Below are 13153 nucleotides of genomic sequence, written 5' to 3'. Positions count from 1 at the left end.
GCATTGGTGGTTGGAATACACACCGTGCAAGGACAACATTGTCAAGCAAAGAACTCAACCGTGTCCTGCGTCTTTGAAAAATAACTGTCAAGGAAGCCCAGGTGGTTTTCAAGCCATTGTTGAGAAATGGCCTATCAGGAGAGCATCTGACATTTTATGCTCTTTGAATCTTTCCAATAGCAAGTAGACTGCCCTGGATTCAGTAGAGCTTTTCAATCGACAGTACTGTTGAACCTTTAAGGAGAAAGGGGAGGGGGGTCTAACGGGCCCGCCACCTTCAGCAGCTTGAGGTCCATCTGAGAGGTTTGAGACCTCAACAGCTTTGGGCAATAATCTGGTAAAAAATTCGGTACAACCTTGTCCAAATCTCGACGCTAGAAACTCATCAAGCTTTGTGTCTATGTCTTACATACTAGAACATTTCAAAAGTAATCCCATCCTAAACTCTTTGACTTCCGTTATTTATAGTTGTTTGGTGATGCACCACAATTGAGACATTGGCCCTTAAGTTGTAGAGTAATATCACAAATCCGAAATCCTGGTGGCACACTTACCAATTTGACTTGGCCAAGATTGGGTAGGATTGACCTTGAAGTGTTGATCTGTGCAGAATTTAACCAAGAGGTTCTCAAACCTTCTTCTGGTTCTGTGTTACTCTGTTATTTTAATTGAGTGCTGCTCAGATCATTCTAAATGAACTCGTAATTTGTAAAAAGCAGTGGGATATGTATAATAGCATACCGACAGAGTCGAGAGTATGTGTTCGAAAACTCGATAGTTGTGATCAACGATCGAAAGAACAGAAGTTATAAGCGGGCTGCACTATGGTAGCTTGACTTCGATGATCTAGCAGCAACGGAGATGACCTCCTTTTACGGTTATGTTAGAAAAAACTAACGGTTACTATACTTACCAAAAACACAGTATAAAACCAATTATTTACTGTCATGCTTACTCTCAATAGCTCATTGAAATTTGAGTTCAATAGACAAAATACTACCAAAGATGAATATACACAACACACACACCTTACGTTTTTCTCACTAGATGCAATTTGTTTTCTAACTCTACCACACCATTTAATTACAAAAGCAGAAGATTCGTATAAGCGCTCCTTCTTTCTATAAGCATGATCGGATGTGAGCAACTATACTATTGCCTTTAAGCACATAAGGTTGCACAGTAGACACTATTGCCGTAGATGTCGGGGATAAGTGGCACTTGCTGGATGATGATGCGGGAAGTTATAGGCGACCAATCAGGTCATGAGAAAAATAAAGAAAGCGAGACACCAAATAGAAAGCGAACAAGCGACACGCGCGGTTTTTCTCTCCAAACTCTATTCTTCTTGGTTCTCAAAAATGCCTACTCCATCGCCGTCGTCATCGTTACAGGACCGCATTTTAAATTTGGTACAGGTAAGTTATACTCTTTACAGACTCGGTTATATTGCTCTAGACAAGCTAAATATGTAAAAAAAAACCAGACCTTGCAGTTTGCTTGGTTTGCTGGCCATGTGCTGACACTCGTTGGCTCGGCTTTGCACTTTTTGTCAGTTGTGATGTTCCGTTCAGCAAGCAAACCCTATACTATCGCATACGTTGGAGCACTCATTTCGTATGGTGTTGTTATTTATAAAACCCATGGAGTAAGAAACGCTTATTTATTTGGAGTAAGAGTGTTACTATGTACCGTTACTAACACTATTTTTTTCCCAATTTAGACACCACAACTCAACACTCACTATGCGCAACGTCTTGTTATGGATGAAAACGTTCAGTATCTTCTTCTTGCCTTGTATTGGTTTTTCTCGAAACCTATTTCAGGTAATAATATAGCACAGGGATAAAGCGGATTTATTGAATAATTACTTCTTTCCGGGGAAAGGAAATCATATAGCGATTATGCTAAAACACAGTTTAACATTAGTTACTCTCGTCCCCTTTGCCACCTTCTCCACGTTCCACGCACTTGGCTACGTTCGATCCAACATTATTCCAACTGTTTTCCCCGTACCACCTTCGACCGCGTCATCGTCTTCCGGCAGTGGACCAGTAACCTGGCAAGCCAAAACTCAGCAACGGATCAAGTCGTGGACAGATAAGAATTACGATGCCGCAATGCGTTTTGTTGCCCAAATCGAAGTTGTTGGTATCATGGGCCGTCTGTTGCTCGGTGTGTTTAGGTAAAAGCCAAAAGATGGGATTGCAAAAGAACGAAGGATAGTGAAAGCCCCGGGAATTGAAGATGTTCGAAAAAATGGAAGAGAGGAAGAGCGATATCTAACATATATTCAATGTAGATTCCAAATCATGTCCATTTTCTTGTATGCCCAGTTTTTGCGTTTCCGCTACCATCTTTCGACTTACAACCGTCAAGCTTTCACCAGACTGCGAGTTGTACTGGACAATGTCTCACGGGATCCCCGTGTCCCTCCAGTGGTTGTCAGAGCCTATATGTCTGCAAAGGATATGATTATCCGATATGGACAAGCCGTGGTGCAGCAACAACCTCGTCAATAGTGTATATTTTCTCTTCAACTGTACAAAAAGCAATTCTGCATAATTTAAAAGAATCTCCCAGATATATATCGTATCGTGTTTTTGCCCAGCAAAACGGTTGTATAGCCAATACAATCAATTGAACTCTTTGGACTTGGCAAGAGTTATGACAACTGTTGATGTTGCTAATATGAAAAAAGCTTGTCGCATGAATCAATCGAGACTTGTTATTAAACATGTGTGTAACTAAAGTATTGGGTACTATAATATTTTGTTATCCATTAGCTTTTTTGATAAGCTCCATAAAGAGCAGCATCGTGTAATGGGCATCGTTTCCTGTACAAACAAGGATTACTGGATATTCAAAGAACCAATATATGCACAATGTAATTTCCTCTGCCTTACCAGCATTATGTAAATTCCAACAATCAATCCCGAGTATTCCAAGTGTGCTTCCAAGCGAGGGTGGGTTATGCAAGTTGCTGATCGAAGCTGCATACATTTCATCGGTGTTGCAGATAGTTACCAATGCGCTTTGGTTAACGTCCAGCGTATCACCTCGGCCATTGCTCCCGGGCCAAAGGAACTTGGCCTTTCGAAGATATCTTAAATCGCTATCCAATCCGTGCCCTACTAGAACGAACCCGCCGTCGCGTTGCACGCACCAATCCAGATCCTTTTTTAACTCTTTGAGCGCCTGGTCCAGCGAGCACCATACGGACGTACCAAATGCAAACTGCATTTTCTGATCGCTCACGTAGCGTCCATTCTCCAGATGTCGATATGAATTAATCAGATAGTGCTGATCCATATATCGGTCGCTTTTCGAATCGTACAAGCTCCATCCTATCTCGAGTAAGATACTGTGGTCTTGCTCCCAGGCTTCAATATCAATGGCACAAAAGACATAGTGCTTGCCTTGCACCAGTTCCGCTGCTCGTCGCAAATCGTCTTTGGCACGCTGTAACTTGTCGGCTGCTTTGTTCGCTTTTTTCACTTTTTGCTGTAGCCGAGAGAAGGCATTTTTGCTGTTGACTTGGAATTCCTGAGCGTCAATGTATTGAGAGCAGAATGGGGTCGGTTGCTGTGGTACGGGAAGTTTCGGGTCGATGCGTTGCATTAACATTGTCAGCGTTTCTTGAAAGTTACGACAAGTTGCAGCTGTCATTACGAGTTGGAATGTTCCAGTCGAGGCATCCACGGCTGTTATTTATTTCGCAATATTAGTACATTAGCCTAAAATCGTGCAACGCGTCCTCAATGCGCGGGAAAATAGGTTTCTCACCTTTAAATAGGGGAATGGCATTCTTGGTAAACAGCTTGTTGGGGTCAAAGAAGGCTGTAATGAGCTTTTGAGGGAGTTCGTCGCATGAGCTGTACTGGTCTATCCACGTGTTTTGTACGGTAGACCATTCAATGAACTTGTCATCCATTTGCACGTAATTTTGAAAAAGGGGTATCGTTGGTTATTGTAAAGCAAGATAAAGAATTTAACGGCTGCACTGAGCTGTGCGTCATTTGAAATAACCATCAGTTATCGGATGCCGTATTGCATACTACATTATTACACCAGCAATTGTGTACAAGGCCATCTTTAGAAAAAAAAGATACTGCTGTCATAAGACATCGACCATCTGTCGTTTAGCACTATAATGAAATGCTTTCGTTATTTGGCAGTATAAAATTTAGCAGATAAATCAATTGTCGGCACTGAAGATTAATTGTTCCGCTGCTTTCTTTTCTTCTCTTTGTTCCTTGCCAAACAAGAATAAAAAGAGCCAACAAGCACCATTAAATTCCAATACATTCCATTCTATTTACAAATTAATGCAACCGATCTCAGAATCTGATGAAAATCAACGGCCAATGGAGAGTAATGGTCACACTCAAGAGAACGGCAATGGAAAGAAAGCAACAGCGATCAACAGTAGTAACACACACGATGCAAAACAACAGCAGCAAAATGGCAATCACAACGAACGAAGCAGTAATAACATCGATGAAAAAATAACGTTACCCAACGAAATGGCCTGCATGGTGCCTCTTCAAACTCTCATTAGCAAGATGATTCGTAAAGCTCACGCTGATTTAATGACATTGACAGACACGTAATTATTATTTTCTTTTCCTTATTTTCACTAAACATTTTGCATCCTCGTTGTCGTCGTTGTCGCCGCTGTTTTTTTCGATTCGTGCATGCACGCTCGCTCGCGTCTTGTTGCTATTTTATTGTGCTGACACATTGCTCACAATTGTATTTTTAGATTGCCTTCTCGAGGTGAAGTGGAAAAGAAACGACAAATTCTCAACTATGCGACGTTAGTTCGGAAACAAATTATAAAATTGCAAGTGCTTGTGAAATGGGCAGACAACGCAGAAGATATCCAAATGTGTCAGGTATGAAAGAATGAGTAGAGGGAGCTGTATAACCATGGCTATTTCTCTCATGTTGCTAATACGCAAACTCATTATGATGGCTTCTGCACTGGCGTATAGAATATCATGGCTTTTTTGGCCAATCAAAATCAGATCTTTCGCGATTCGACACACTTTTTGCACAAGATTCATGCAGAATTGCCAAAAGCCAGGATACGCAATTTCGATATTCTCAGTGCAGTCGACGTGCTAACGACTGGATCCTATCAGCGAATGCCGACAAAGTTTCAGGTACGGCATATTGGATGGCTAAGAGGGCCAGACAATTAATGAGAAGGTTGGATAAAGGAAAGAGGGAAGGTGTGTATAATCGTGATCACAAACTAATTATGGATCACGTGTATATTATTTGTACCTAGAGTATACCCGTTCCTTTGACGGACAACGATGTACTGGACACTTTCGGTAAAATGAACGACGTAATTCGTATGCGAATGATGACGACAGAAGTACTACCTTCACCGATGAAAGACTATCGAATAGGTAAGGTGATTCGTTTAGTAGCAGCATCACAAATAGATGACATGTCCTTGATAGAGAGTGGCCGAATCAAGTTCTTGATCCAGAACGAATTCGAAGTCTCTCTTACGCTTATGGGTGCTCCGAACGAGCGGCGATGGTGGATCGTAGCGTTAAATGTGTTAGTCAAATCAACGGCAGGCAGTGGTGCTGCTGGTAAGTTTGCTTACATAATAGAGGAGAATAGTGAACAAAAAAAGGGGGAGAAATGCTGTTATGTAAGTAAAGAAAAATAAACGAAACTGAACTGAATTTAAATGTTTTGTTGGTATAAAGATGTGGATATTTCATTGAATGAAGCGCAGTTGCATAATTTACGAATGAACGCCCAAAAACAACTATTACCACCACCACCAGCAGTAACGACAACGCCCGATACGACAGCAACCCCAGTATACTTTCCACTCGTCAACCTTTACGACTATTTACATCTGTTCTGTCTCAACATGCAATTAGAGATCGTATATATGCAGGCTGTTATGGTGTCGAGAACGCGATGGTTGGATCAGCTTAAGGTGTTTATGGATGCGACAAGAACCAAGCTGACACTTATCTATTGGAAGGGCGGATCTCCAGCAGCTCATTGGGCTCGTCCACAGGTTCGCATATATAATTATTTAGTACAATATACGCGTAGACACTGGTGTGATACTAACACTTGAAGCATCTATTGTCCAAACGCAGCGTGATGAAGGAGAGCGATCTAGCGAACCTCAGACAAACAACAGCAATAACAACAGTACCGCGCTAGAGATCTCGATCAGCAACGAAACTGACAAACGGAGAGGACCGTTCTCACCGCAAGTCAACATGGCCATCAGCATTCGAGATGATTTGAAAGGACTTATTGAGCAAGCTGGACTTGGAGCATCGGTAGAGCTTTCAAAAATGGATAATGCGGATCGGCCAAAGATTGTTTCAGCTCTCAAATATCCAAAGAACCAACTGGATGTTTTGTGGGGTGGCGATAGCAACTTGCACACAAGCGCTGAATTATTGGTAAGTAAGGGAGGGAAGAACGGTTCATCTGTTATTTGACTTTAATACTTCATTGGGTCTTTATATGCTTATCAAAATCGCTAATGCTGGATGCTATCAATTAGAATCCATCGGATATCGATGTTGAGCGTGTCTTGTGGCATGTAACACGACACCACAGTTTATGCATCATTGAGAAATTACGTTCGGTGCTGAAAGTGCAAGAGTCTTTCCTCAATGAAAATGGATTACATTTGGTGGAAGGTCGACTTGAAGATGTCATCTCTGACTTGGAAACTGCGGCTACAGATGACCTTAAAGGTATCATTTTACTTCATTAATCTCTTATACCAACATGCCGCTCCGTGATATATCGATTTTTCTCGCTCATATGTATGAATCAACAGATCAACTTTACATGAACGAGAAGAAGATGGATATTTCGCCAGTGATTGTTAGATATCGTCACCATCGCTACATCAATATCAACTTGGATATGCGATCGGGTCGCATCAAAGTTCGCGAGGCAGGATATCGTCTTGGCGAAGGCGATGGTGAGAAGATTCTCCAGATTCGGGAGAGGGTTGAGAGATAGCCATGTGGACTGTTTTGTTAAGCAAATGGCTATTTTTCTGTATTTGTAGCTAAACTTAAAGAGCTTGAGGAGCGGCTGAACAGCGACCCATCCAATGTCTCCAAGCATCTACTCTGGCTACGATCCGAAGTCGTTATTCGTGAAATCGTATCATTGGCCAAGCAGCTCAGTCTGCAACCCTTCCACACTTCACAAATGTCGCTACGCGCAGACGATCTTGTGAAACTCTTTGGTGATATCCTGTCAAGCCATCAGACGCCTCGAGAACACTCTCCAGATTCAACAGCAGCAGCACACGCTCCAGCAAACAGGCTACAATACCCATCACACTGTGTGTTTTTACAATTTGCCCAGTTCAAAGACTGGTATCTGGTTGTTACTATTGTGCAAAACGAGGTTTATTCATGGTTATGTTGTATCAAGTAAGTGCTTAATGAATATATATGCAAAGGGGCTGGTAGGAAATCTTTTCATCCTTTGAATTTACTCACCATGTTGTTTCGTCACTTAGCGAAAAACGGGATGCGAATGGTTTATTCCAGATGATCGTTGATATGATGCATGTGGACTACGAAGAAATGTGGAAAGAACAGTTTATGCCCCAGCTGGAGAGCGCCGGGAACTCTTGTGGTGCCGATGTGCATACCAAGAAGCGAAAGAGTCACCTGGAAGAAATTGAGGAGGAGGAAGTTGAAGATAGAGAAGAAAATGCCCAGAAGAAGCGGCGGAAAACACACAATGGCCGAGTGGATGCTAGTGGAAAGACAGATGTAGTTCGAAACGTGGACAAGTATGTGTTTACTGCTGTCGTTATTTTCTGCATTTCTATCGATAACTCACTCCTATCTCGTATTATAATAGCTTATCAATTGATTTGCGTTTCATGGCAAAACTGGACTCGCTCTGCCGGTATGTATATATTCATTATACCTGTAAATACGCAATTTGCTAATAACTTACTTGCTGCTGTTTTATTCCTACTTAGTGCATTCATTACCAATCGCAAAGTCGAGTCCCAACTTTTGCTCAGCTCTGTTACCTATATGTCACGACCACTGCTTAAGTCTCTACCTACTGCTGAATCGCAAGTTCTAAATCACCCTGCGGCCAACAAAATGGAGGTTCTCTGTGTACCACAACGCGAGCTTTTGAAGGCCTGTGCAGCGCGTAATGTCGACGACACTCATACACAGCATCCTGGTGGTGTTGGCAAGGAGATACCGTTACATGTCCGACCGTGGGTGGACAGAATGACACCGCTCATGTGGAACGACGTCCTGATGCGTGCATCTGGATGGTGGGCCTGTGGACGAAACGAGTGCTTCGTTGTCATGCAAGATAGATTTGACTGGAAGAATATACCACTGCCAATTCAGGATTTTAATGGTAAGAACAAAAAGGAAGAAGCATGCTTAATTGTGTGCGTGTGGATACGATGAACTAACATTTCCTTTTCGTCTATAGCAGATCACATTTCATTGGACAGACCTTCAAACGTCCTATCTTTTACATACACCGAGATCGATTCATGCATTGACAGATTTCTGATAGACTGGGAAAGGATATACATGATGGCAAACTTGGCTCGGCAATGTAAGTTGTTGCATTTTTACTGAACGGCTGTTTTCTGTTTCTCTGTTTTGCTGTGTAAAAAACTGACGTACCTTGTCTTCTTGTAGCATCGTCAAAATGGCTGGAGAAGTACAAAGAACAGCTAGACTTTGACAGTTTCAACATGCAAGAACTCAAGTTTACCTATGGCAAGGTAATAAGAAAAAACAATCACTGGTGATATATACGATCGCTAACATGCCTTTGGATACATGGATTTCAAGGATTTTACTTGTGTCATTCGCTGGGATTCTCCAAACACTGGACGAGCACGACAGTACATTATCCAAGTTGGCATGAAAGAGGAATACGAGAAAGACACGAAAAAAGACACGGAAGCTCCTACATTACTGCATTTGTCAGTAACAAGAAACCCACATTGGCGCGTAGCTTCGTTCCTACAAGATATTTTGAACGATAAACGCGATGTCGTATATCTCATACAGGTAATAATGAGATACTCTCTCGCCTATATAGAGTGGATGGTTCGCTAAAATTGCATTTTTCAGGTGTTGTTCCAAACACTTCCGTTCATGATGTCTTTGGAAAAACTGGAGCTGCACAATACGCTCAAGGGCTCCATTGGTGATCTTTCAATCATTCCACGTGCAGTTGATTCGGTCCGCATTATATATGTATCAAGGTATGTATCTAAAATAATGTGTCGTGAATTAGAGGAATTGTGTGAAACGTGCTGAAAAGGACGGCTGTGATAGACACGCATTGGATATCTGGTTCACGAATCCAAATACCATTTGCGTATCTGACGCTGCATTCCAACACAAACTCGCCTCACCATTATCGTCACGGCCCGAGAACACTGCAACACCACCTCAACCATCACCGGCAGCTGCTTCTGGGCAACAACAGCAGCAGTCGGATAATCCCGATGCCGTAAAACCTGTCAAATTGTCACAAGATTTCCAGAGATTTATACCGTTTGCAGAATTTGAAGGCTTGTTGGGGGAGGTAGAGAGCTGGATTTTCCAAGACGATGATGGCCAAGAAGAACCACGTTGTATTCCACCCTCCGCAGATGACTCAGAACCCACCGCAGTGCCGTTCAAACACGGTGTTATTTGTTCTGCCTCACTGTGTCGCCAAGTCATTTCCCAATTAGGTTCGTTAAACCACGATAAAAAGCAACAATAAAAAGAATCCATCAAGGGCAACCAACACTCATATAGTATCACTCCTTCTACAAACCAAAACCATCACTGTATCCTCTGTATAATAATAAAAAACCCACATACATTTCATCCATCATACTTCAACTGATCATCCGCCAAAGGTTACGGGCCAGTACAGTATATGTCCATATACCATTCCGCTTTTTCCTTTATTTCAGGTTGTCGTGCAGAGTGAAGGGTGGAGATTATGGTATATGTGTATAGCTTCTTTTTATTGCTGCTCCTGGCCATACAAAGGTTGCCTCGTTGTCGCTGCATCCAGATTCATTTGCTTATATTGATCACATCGATATATCACGTTTTCAACGTAATCGCGAAAAGTTTCCTTGACTATATTGAGATACTGGGTACCATTCTGAACAGCAAAGGTTTTGGTTTGTTGGAGGTAGAGTGCAAGCAAGTCCAATCCAGGAAGCTGATCACGGCTTAGTAAATCATGCAGCATGTATTGGAACGACATGATTTGAGTTTCTGAGTACCGGGCGAATTTTTCTAATAGATGCGGTCAATTTTGAAGGTTCTTCTCGCACCACTCTCTTTACTTTTACAAATTCATTAGTTTTTTTTTATCTTTACCTTCAAGTTCATTACCTCCTTCGACTACGAGAAGTGGTATAAACTTGGGATCAGTGTCGTCAGACATCAAAAGATCATACAAAAGCTCAATAGCTTCGTCAAACTCTTGCTTCTAAATTGGTGTATCGATAAATATATACACATGGTTAGTAAGAACGCTGTATGATAACAGAAATGGATTTCAGAGTTTAAGGCACATACTTCGTATAGAACATGCAGCTTGTAAAACTGGATGAAGAATGAAACTTGCGGCAATGGCTCACTGTAATTATCCAACCGGGATTCCAAAGTATCGATATCCGTCAACTCTCCTATCATAAAATTTCAATATTAGTAAGGGTTGCAACCATACTTTTTTTTCCTTGCAATTGAAATTATCTTGATTTTTCTTACCCGTGCGCGCAAAATGATAGACTGCCAATTCGCATATTTGCTCCATAGACGAAAAATCCCCAACACCGCACAAGTAACGTATGATTTCTGAGTAGGTGTTTTCGATACCACGTTCGGCCAAGCACTATTACATCAATTTGTTAATATCACTTACATGCAACAACATATGTAAATGAAATACCAACCTTCCAGATCTCGACGACTTCTTTAACATAATCACGCTCCATACAATGTTCCAGTAGACGCTTTACTTTCTTTGCTTGAAAATGATGGTCAACAGGCATCGATTGAATGTACTGATGAATTAATTTGTTAGCTTGGTTTACGTACGAGAATGAACTATTTGCTCATGGAAAATACAACCGAGACTCACATCCATAAGTGCCGCTCGACCAAGTGTTCCGCACGTTTTTAGGTAGTCCAAGCCGTAGTGCCAGAGACTACTTTGCTGGCTCAGCATGCGCACATATACAAGTATAAGGAACGATCGAAAATGCATATCGTATCGTCGATCATCATCAGGATTGAAAAGTTGAACATCGATCGTAGTGACATAGTTTGACTCTTCGACCAGCCCGAACAAGTCCACCAAATGCACCAGTGTCCACCAATCATTCAGTTTGAACGTCTCCAAAGCACAGCCAATGTTTCCTTGAATCATCATGGCGTATGAATAAAAGCGTTCATCCTTCTGATTTAATGATAAATCTGGTTCGTTGTTTGCAATAGTTCGTATGTCATTTGGTGCGGCGAATGGATGTGCGTTGACGATTAGACTGATTATGGCTTCTGCTGCATTACTGGCACAATTGGCAATAGTTTTCGGTTCTCCATGGAGAATGCCGAGTGCGCTGAGGAGACTTTTCTGGTGCATCATGACGGATGGTACACGAGCTTTTTGCAAAGAATTTGCTGTTTTATACACTTTTTCACGCCATCTCGTGCGATCGCTCCAGTACTTGTCTGTCTGTACCATATCGTCCAGATTGTCGGGTATCGGGGGTATGTCGACGATGATCCACAGAAGATAATCGATCAGTTGTGCTGCTTCCTTTGATGTCGCTTCTTGACTTTTGACTTTTTTTAAGAGTTGGATAAGGTTTTGGAAATCTCGTCGAAAGATCAGCCTACGCGTTTGATAACACTTCGTTAGCTCTATAATATATATATATATATATATATATATATATATCTGTACACAGGAAAGAGAATAGAAATGTTGAAAAAGCGTTACTTGTTTACGCAAGACCAAAAATCTCGGTGTTCGATAGGACCCTCCTGATTTCTCATGATTCCTTGAATATCAAAATTGTGCGAACCTAAAATACAACAATTGTTACAATGTTTGAGTTTCACGTCTGAAGACAATTTCCTCCAATGTTCCTTAGTATGATTCTAGTTGTCTCACTTTTATCAATATCATTTATCCATTGTAAAAGCCTTGTGCCTGTTTTCCGCTTATCGCCATCTGTAAAATAGAGGATATCGCAAAGCTCCCACATTCCTAAAAGATGTTTGTACTCTTTAAGTTTGCCTACGCCAAGCTGGCCTTGAGCCTACAGTATAGGAAATGATCCCAAATTAAAGGTGAGAAAAGTACAAAAGAGGAGTGTAGCGCTTGCTCCTTTCAAGCTGGTATACAGTTTACGAAAAAGTAACTACACGAACCTTAACAAATTCTGAAAACGACTTTCCGGTCGTCATTGACGCAAAATAGTTTTGCACCATTGCTTTGTACTCGGAACTGATTTTCGGCAATTTTGACTGTGAACGCGTTTCTTTCAAAGAATGTTGTTGTGATTGTCGCGTTGATTCGTGTATCGAGCGGAATAGTATAGCAGATCGTTCAAACATCTGTTTTGGTTTTACGTTCCACGGGTTGAAAGATAGAACACAAGGTAAGAATACCGAGTAACTAGTTTTTGACAAAGCTCTGTGTGAAATGCTTACCTCGAATCGATCACGATCGATCGGATCAATAGGTATCTGTGCAATGCATTTATAAACGTTGCATTGACAATGCTCGTGGGCGGACATGAAGTGTGTATTTGACAAAGAGAGAAGTGAAAGGTAAACTGCAGGAAAAAAGTGAGACGAGATAACTTATAACAGTTGTCCGCTGTTAGAAATTAAGCTGAGCAGTAAAGTCCAAGCGATTGACAGATTGTTTGACCTTGCTGTTTGATATTACGCAGCCATAGTCTATACACCCAAGCTGCTGGAAGCCATTTTTATTAGAAGCAACCGAACTTTTTTTTGAATTTATTACAAGTAAACGAGCATCACCTATTCAACGAATGTGTACACAAGAAAAGGAACAAGCTATTCTGCACGTTTCTACCGCGACATACAGC

General features: G+C 41.5%; 5 protein-coding genes across 5 annotated transcripts; 3 read left to right on the top strand and 2 right to left on the bottom strand.

Annotated features, from left to right (window-relative positions):
- Positions 1-1361: 1361 nt before the first annotated feature.
- BDB00DRAFT_775144 (uncharacterized protein) lies at positions 1362-2522 on the top strand (the record flags this gene model as incomplete). Its single annotated transcript, XM_053120202.1, has 5 exons — positions 1362-1418; positions 1487-1648; positions 1724-1826; positions 1930-2185; positions 2303-2522. The coding sequence occupies 5 exons, from the start codon at positions 1362-1364 to the stop codon at positions 2520-2522; spliced, it is 798 nt and encodes a 265-aa protein (XP_052973350.1).
- Positions 2523-2775: 253 nt separating this feature from the next.
- BDB00DRAFT_775123 (uncharacterized protein) lies at positions 2776-3621 on the bottom strand (the record flags this gene model as incomplete). Its single annotated transcript, XM_053120199.1, has 2 exons — positions 2776-2837; positions 2907-3621. 2 exons carry the CDS (start codon positions 3619-3621, stop codon positions 2776-2778), a joined length of 777 nt encoding a protein of 258 aa, XP_052973349.1.
- Positions 3622-4535: 914 nt separating this feature from the next.
- Positions 4536-7455, top strand: BDB00DRAFT_775145 (mediator complex subunit MED14-domain-containing protein; the record flags this gene model as incomplete). Its single annotated transcript, XM_053120203.1, has 10 exons — positions 4536-4609; positions 4766-4823; positions 4998-5168; positions 5297-5420; positions 5475-5612; positions 5733-6047; positions 6244-6455; positions 6560-6712; positions 6865-6988; positions 7079-7455. 10 exons carry the CDS (start codon positions 4536-4538, stop codon positions 7453-7455), a joined length of 1746 nt encoding a protein of 581 aa, XP_052973348.1.
- A 391-nt stretch (positions 7456-7846) lies between these two features.
- BDB00DRAFT_153756 (uncharacterized protein) lies at positions 7847-9918 on the top strand. Its single transcript, XM_053116254.1, has 7 exons — positions 7847-7938; positions 8015-8415; positions 8494-8622; positions 8709-8794; positions 8865-9086; positions 9150-9283; positions 9357-9918. The coding sequence occupies exons 1-7, from the start codon at positions 7913-7915 to the stop codon at positions 9790-9792; spliced, it is 1434 nt and encodes a 477-aa protein (XP_052973347.1). The 5' UTR covers positions 7847-7912; the 3' UTR covers positions 9793-9918.
- BDB00DRAFT_856296 (nucleoporin Nup85-like protein) lies at positions 9902-12923 on the bottom strand. Its single transcript, XM_053125778.1, has 9 exons — positions 12750-12923; positions 12468-12653; positions 12208-12355; positions 12034-12118; positions 11173-11926; positions 10985-11095; positions 10800-10923; positions 10608-10717; positions 9902-10518 (listed from the first exon to the last, which is right to left on the bottom strand). The coding sequence occupies exons 1-9, from the start codon at positions 12834-12836 to the stop codon at positions 10375-10377; spliced, it is 1749 nt and encodes a 582-aa protein (XP_052973346.1). The 5' UTR covers positions 12837-12923; the 3' UTR covers positions 9902-10374.
- Between the last annotated feature and the right edge of the window lie 230 nt (positions 12924-13153).

Source organism: Zychaea mexicana, assembly GCF_025766255.1.
Source record: "Zychaea mexicana strain RSA 1403 chromosome Unknown BDB00scaffold_154, whole genome shotgun sequence".
NCBI classification, from domain to species: domain Eukaryota; kingdom Fungi; phylum Mucoromycota; class Mucoromycetes; order Mucorales; family Lichtheimiaceae; genus Zychaea; species Zychaea mexicana.
Note: the sequence above shows the minus strand (reverse complement) of the source record. Positions and strands in the feature narration are given on the sequence as shown.